The sequence below is a fragment of the Mus caroli genome, unplaced genomic scaffold (genome assembly GCF_978045245.1).
Source record: "Mus caroli unplaced genomic scaffold, Mus_caroli_1 scaffold_10, whole genome shotgun sequence".
NCBI classification, from domain to species: Eukaryota; Metazoa; Chordata; class Mammalia; order Rodentia; family Muridae; genus Mus; species Mus caroli.
The window spans coordinates 23772900-23779997 of NW_028227265.1; the positions used below are offsets into that span (position 1 = coordinate 23772900).

Genomic DNA, 7098 nt, shown 5'->3' on the forward strand with positions numbered 1-7098 from the left:
TTGAGCATGGCTGCGCCATCTCCAGGGTGGCCAGTAAAGGGTGAATAGAGGAAGGACCGTGGTAGGGAAAAGAGCTAAAGGAAAAGGTTGGAAGGGTCTCTGGTCAGTAATCAAGGTCCTCTCAGTAGGGCCACTAATACTATTTTGTGGTTTTTCAGTGCCTGGGGATTGACCCTAGAGCATGCTGGGTTTATTATTGTATATGTATATATAGGGTGTTTGTGTGTGTTTGTGTCTGTGTATGTGTATGTATGAGTGTGTGTGTGTGTGTGTGCGCGCGCATATGCGTGCCACAGAGTACATGGTGGGTGGTTCAGCAAACTTCCTGCAGTCAGTTCTTCCTTCCTACCATAGAATCTAGCTATTGTACTTAAGTCATCAGCTTATATAGCAAGCGCTTCCCCCAAGCCCCCACTGAGCCATCTTGCCAGCCCTAATTCTTTTTAAAACAAGGCCTTTTGGTGTAGTCAAGGCTGGCCTCCAACGCATAGTCCCCCTGTCACTGACTCCCAACCGCTGGAATTACAGGCATGTGTTAACCATGCTTGCTGCCAGGACTTTGACTTTTGTTCTGATTAAGATATAAATCCATTGGAAAGGGTTTTTTTGGGGGGGAGAAGTTAATCTGAAAACCATATTAAGTTTTGTGTTAGATTCCCATCACTAGAACAAAATATTTGAGATATACAAAGGAAAGGAAGGGCTCGCAGGGAAGTGTCAGAACATAATTCCAGCACTCGGGAGGCAGCAGGCAGGGGCCTCTCTGTGAGTTCAAGGGGAAAGGTTTGCTTTGCTGGAGGTTTTAGCCATTTAGCCATGGTGATAACTACGTCTTCTCTGGGACCTTGTGGGGTAGATGAGAAAGGCAAAGAGCATGTGGTAGGACAAGGCTGTTCAGTGTGTCTGTTAGAAACAGGCTCTCACTCTGTAGCCGTGGCTGGCCTCAAGCTCATCATGGCCCTTCCGTTTCAACCTCCAGTTGCTATGATGGCAGGTCTGAGCCACCTGATCCAGCGTAGGAGCAAAGCTGACTTCGTCCTGGCAGTGGGGAGGCACAGAGAAAGAATAGGGAAATAAATGGCCAGGAACTCAGTAGCTGGCACAAAGGCACAGCCTCCAGTGGCCTTGCTTCTGTCCAGAGGTTTCCTTTCCCGGGAACACCAAGTGTCGGGGACCAAACCTTTGACTCATGGACTATGAAGAATGTCAGGATGCAAACTATAACAAGCTGTCTGTGGTGCCACAGCAGAAGCAGAGACCAATACGTGACCTTTGGGATAGCTGAGTGTGGCCTTGAACTCTTGGCTCATCTTCCAAGAAATGACTGTTGGTATAATCCGGGAAAAACAGAACAGTAGCCACCTGAATGAAGAGAGTGGTGGTCAGGACGGCTTAGACACTGGGTGTAGCTTGATGATGGACTCCACAGGGTGTATTGAAAGTTGGATGTATGAGGGCTGGGGGAAAGGGCTGGCCCTGAGAGCCTGAGCCAGGGTTCCCAGCATTTCTAGCACCCACATAAAGCAGGGCGCAGCAGCACGTGTCAGATGTCCTAGAGATAGGGGACTTGCTGGCCGCCAGTGTATCCAAATCCAGTGAGAGACGGTGCTCAAAAATAACGTGGCCTGGTGTGCAGGTACATGCCTAGAATCTCCACACTCAGGAGGCAAAGGCAGGAGGAGCTCTGGGAGGCTAGCCTGGTCTACAGAGTGAGTTCCAGGCCAGATGTGGCTACATAATTATATATGGAGATAATGTCTCCAAAAAAAAAAAAAAAAAGGAAAGGAAAGTGTTAGAAGACAGCTGATGTTACCCTATGGCCTCCGTGGGCATGCATTATGTGACCCAGCTCCATACGAGCTCCACATTCAAGCATATATACATTTGCATACACCATACAGACACAAAATCTTCCTAAAAGTGGCATGATTGAGGTGCCTTCAGTGAATTTTTTTTTTGACCCAGGGAATTTAGATGGGGAGATTTGAGGAAAGGGCTCTCCAGATCCCCATTTTGGATTGAACTTCCCCCTAGAATGTCTTGGGAGGGAATGGTGGATGTTGTCTGGCTACTTTCCCAGATCACTTTAAATACCACGTAGTCTCTCTGGCTCTGTGTCCTGGTGTCTTAGTTAGGGTTTTACTGCTGTGAATAGACACCATGACCAAGGCAAGTCTTATTTTATTTATTTATTTATTTTTCGAGACAGGGTTTCTCTGTGTAGCCCTGGCTGTCCTGGAACTCACTTTGTAGACCAGGCTGGCCTCGAACTCAGAAATCCGCCAGCCTCTGACTCCCAAATGCTGGAATTAAAGGGGTGCGCCACTCCCCCCACCCCCCACCCCCCCCCCCACCCCCCGGCTAAGGCAAGTCTTATAAAGGACATTTAACTGGGACTGGCTTACAGGTTCAGAGGTTCAGTCCATTTTCATTAAAGTGGGAGCGTGGCAGCTTCCAGGCAGGCATGGGGCAGGCAGAGCTGAGAGTTCTTACATCTTCACCTGAAGGCTGCAGCAGAAAACTGACTTCCATGCAGCTAGGGTGAGTGAGGGTCTTAAGCCCACGCCCACAGTGACACACCTACTCCAACCAGGCCACACCTCCTAATAGTGCCACTCCCTGGGCCAAGCATATTCAAACCATGACACCTGGTATGCACCCAGGATGTTAAATTCCCTGCCTTAAAGTCTTGACATAGGTGCATCCCCCTCTCTGCATGCCCTTTGTCCCTGCTCTGTTAGTCCCAGGAACTCCCCTGTCAGGCCTCCCTTGGTCCTGGCCATCCCAGTACCCACCACACTACTGAAAGGACTTCCTCTTGCAGTTACGGAGACTTTTTCAATGCGCTCTGTTCCAGATCACCTGTTTCTATAAGCAACATTCCTAGGTCATCTACCTCGGAGGGGTGTGTGTGTAGACTGAATGTTAGGCAATCTTCCTGCCTCCACCCTCACTCCCACCCCAAATGCTGAGATTATAGGTATATCCCACCTTATCGGATTTGAGAAATTGTGTGGTGATGGTGCATACCTTTAATCTCAGCACCTGGGGGGCAGGGACAGGCATATCTCTGAGTTCAAGGCTAGCCTGGTCTACAGAGCGAGTTCTAGAATAGCCAAAGCTACCTAGAGAAACTTGCCTCAAAAATGAACAAGCCCGGCAGTGGCGGTGCATGCCTTTAATCCCAGCACTTGGGAGGCTGACACAGGCGGATTTCAGAGTTCGAGACCAGCCTGGTCTATAGAGTGAGTTCCAGGAAAGAGGGCTAAACAAAGAAACCCTGTCTCAAAAAACCAAAGCAACAACAACAAAACCAAACAAAAGATTGTTTCTCCCCGCCCCCAAGGAACTTTGAAATATTCTCATTGTCTTTTGTCATAGGAATTGGGAAGAACGTTGTATGTGAGAAGGCAGCGACATCCATGGACGCCTTCCGGATGGTGACCGCATCTCGCTACTACCCACAGCTGATGAGCTTGGTGGGGAACGTTCTGCGCTTCCTGCCTGCCTTCGTGCGCATGAAACAACTCATTGCAGAGCACTACGTGGGCGCCGTGATGATCTGCGACGCTCGCATCTACTCCGGAAGCCTGCTCAGCCCCAGCTATGGCTGGATCTGTGACGAGCTTATGGGGGGCGGGGGCCTGCACACCATGGGTACCTATATCGTGGACCTGTTGACCCACTTGACTGGCCAGAAAGCCGAGAAGGTGCACGGGCTCCTCAAGACCTTTGTGAGGCAGAATGCCACCATTCGTGGCATCCGCCATGTCACCAGTGATGACTTCTGTTTTTTCCAGATGCTCATGGGTGGCGGGGTATGCAGCACAGTGACCCTCAACTTCAACATGCCAGGTGCCTTTGTGCATGAGGTCATGGTAGTGGGCTCCGCAGGGCGCCTTGTTGCCCGGGGAGCTGACCTTTATGGGCAGAAGAACTCTGCTGCACAGGAGGAGCTGCTGGTGAGAGACTCTCTGGCTGTGGGCGCAGGGCTCCCTGAGCAAGGTCCCCAGGATGTCCCACTGCTTTACTTGAAAGGTATGGTCTATATGGTTCAGGCCTTGCGTCAGTCCTTCCAGGGGCAGGGGGATCGCCGTACCTGGGACCGCACCCCTGTCTCTATGGCTGCCTCATTCGAGGACGGACTGTATATGCAGAGTGTGGTAGATGCTATTAAAAGGTCCAGCCGGTCTGGGGAGTGGGAGACTGTAGAGATGTTGGCAGAGGAGCCAGATGCCAACCAGAATCTAAGTGAAACACTACAGCGGAACAACCTGTGAACCTGCACACGCGCGCTTCCTCCCAAGGGCCAGAGGATCCAGGGAGGGCACTGGGAGCTGGGATTGGCTGTAGCAGAGACGCGGTGTCGTTTGTTTAATAAATCAGCTTGGGGCAGGGTTAGGAGCCAACTGAAGGTGGCCAAGGAAAACACCCACCCATCCATCCATCCATCCAACCATCCATCATTGATTCCTCAGACTTGCCAGGCAGCGAACGCACCTGCTGTCGTAGCTTAGGCTAGCAGTATGTGCAGGATAGAGCTGTAGCCTGGCCCCTTGTGGTTCTGCCAGTGAGCAGGGCCAACGAAGATCAACATGGGCTCTTCAGGCTGAGTTGTGGTCTCACAGGATGAGAAAACCCAACAAGGAACTAGCTTGGTTGAGTCCTTAGGGTAGATGGCAAGAAGCCTTGCCTGTCGTGGACCAGGGCATCTCAGGACTGGAGAAGGCGGTGACAGGTCATCCCTTAGGGATCTTCCCCCACCCTCCCATGCGATCTGATCCTTTCATCCCCCTTGCAAGCCCTTCCAAGAGAAAAGGAGGTTTCTGTGTTATACATAACTCTGGGGGGGGGGGGCGACTTGGCAGAGAGAAGACAAAAGGGAACTGTAGAACATCTGAGAAATGTCAGTAAATAAGTCAGAAAAGAACTGACATCATGGTGTGTGGTCGTTTGTTTGGGGTTGGATTTCTTTAATAATGGAAGGCTTGTTTATGGCTGTAGATCTGTTGTTCTCCCTTCTTCACGGGCTCCAGAGCAGCTATGAGCTTATGGCTCCCAAAAACTCTTCAAATATCTGCAGCAGAGAGGATATGAGGCTCCCTGTTAGGCTGCTGCCAAACCTGCCATTCCCAGAAGACAGGATGAGATCCTGGGGTCCCCTAGCCTGGATATCATGAGAGGTTCTTTTTATTTTATTTTATTTTACCTATCTATCTATCTACCCAAGTATCTACCTATCTATCCATTTATTTATTTGTTTGTTTGTTTGTTTTTTCCGGGACAGGGGTTCTCTGTGTAGCCCTGGCTGTCCTGGAACTCACTCTGTAGACCAGGCTGGCCTTGAACTCAGAAATCCACCTGCCTTTGCCTCCCAAGTGCTGGGATTAAAAGCATGTGCCACCATGCCCGGCTCTTTTTATTTTTTAAAAGATTTATTATATATTTATGTGTCTGTATGTGTATCTATGTTTGTGTGATCTCATGAGTGCAGGTGCCCAAAGAGGCCAGAAGATGGCATCAGATTTCCCAGTGCAAGTGGATGCTGGGAACTGAACCTTTAACTGCTAAGCCATCTCCAGCCCCGGGGTTCTGTTATGGAAGCTATGGTGTGGCTGGCTCCAGGAGAGCCCTCGGGAGGAGCTTAAGGAGGAAGGGACCTGTGCCACCCTTTAGAACAGGTTTAACTGGCACTACTTGAGTCAGCCAGCCAGCCACCAGCTGTGCTTATTAACTGGGACAGGTCGGAGCTGGGTGGGGACTTGAAGGTGGAGGATTCTCCCCCTTTTGTTTCCCTTGTCATCTGCTGGATTATGACGTCTCAGTGAAGCCTGTTCTTTCTTGTTTTCCTCCTCATCCGGGCTCCTTGCCAAAAAGGCCTGGGGAGGCCTTCCTCTTCCTCTTCCTCTTGGCCTGACTTATAGAAACCATCGGACCTATGTCCCCGTGCTGCCCTGATTTCAAACATCGTCTCTGTGAGGCAAAGTAAGGTTGGAATGTTATTGCTGTGCTGGCCCTCCAGAGTAAATCATGTTTAAGGCTAGCCTGGTCTATGTAGCAAGAACATGTCTCAAAAGAAAACAAAATCTATGCCCATTGTCTCTGACCAGGGGAAGCAGAGGCAAAGTTACTAGGTCGGGACTTTAGCTCCTAACCTTAAAGTGCCCTTATTCCAACACTGGGGAATCTTCTCTCAGAAACCTAGGCATTCATTGACTTTCTGCAGCAACATTCAGCCTGGCTTGAACTACAAAGGCGCTGCACAGTGCCCACCCTCGGGAAGCTAACAAGACTGGCCATTTCTAGCCCACTCCGCTCAGCTCCAGCTGTCCTTGAATATTTAATATGCCAAGATCCCGCCTAAGTTGAGGATGTCCATGAAGACCAAAGCTGTACCTGTGAAAAGTGTTTTTTTGCTGACTTGGAAATGGTGGGTAGGTTTTAGAGAGGTTTGTGCTCAGAGAACGCCTCCCAGTGCTGGAAGAGGGGGTAAGTAGACATGGGGCGGGACTACTATTATGAAGACACAGGGACTTTGAGGGCACCTCTCAGAGTCTAGATCCAGACCCCTGACAACTTTCCACCTCCTTGGAACAAGAACTTGCAGTCACTAAGAGTGAGCTGAGTGGAGCCTTTATGGCCCAGATGGTGAGAGCCCCTGAGCGAGTGAGCCAAACTAGTTCTAGACTTGTCCTGCAGCGCCCCCTCCTGGAAGAAGGCAGCAGCTTTTAGGTAGAAGTTTCTTCTGAGTTAGCCCTTTGATATATCCCAACCAGATGAGAATTTCCAAAATGCCTGTCCAGAGGGGGGGGGGGGGGGCGGGGAGCGGGCGGCTGGAGAGATGGTTCAGTGGTTAAGAGCACCGGCTGTTCTTCCAGAGGTCCTGCGTTCAATTCCCAGCACCTACATGGCAGCTCACAATTGACTATAACTCCAGTTCTGGGGATCCTACACCATCACACAGACCTATGTGTTGGCAAAAGAAAACAATACACATGAAATGAAAATAAACAAAAAAATTTTTACAAAGGACTGGAAAGATGGCTCAGCGGTTAAGAGCACTGACTGCTCTTCCGAAGGTCCTGAGTTCAAAATCCC

The 7098-nt window shown here is 50.2% G+C and overlaps 1 protein-coding gene across 3 annotated transcripts in view; it reads left to right on the forward strand.

Moving 5' to 3' along the window:
- Gfod2 (Gfo/Idh/MocA-like oxidoreductase domain containing 2) overlaps positions 1–6792 on the forward strand; it is a 44171-nt gene extending 37379 nt beyond the window's left edge. For all 3 annotated transcript variants that reach the window (XM_029480955.2, XM_021170080.3, XM_085843622.1), the window contains one exon: positions 3382–6792. In XM_029480955.2, the coding sequence (XP_029336815.1) occupies positions 3382–4280 (899 nt within the window). In that variant the 3' untranslated portion in view covers positions 4281–6792. The remainder of the gene's footprint in view (positions 1–3381) is intronic.
- Positions 6793–7098: the final 306 nt, after the last annotated feature.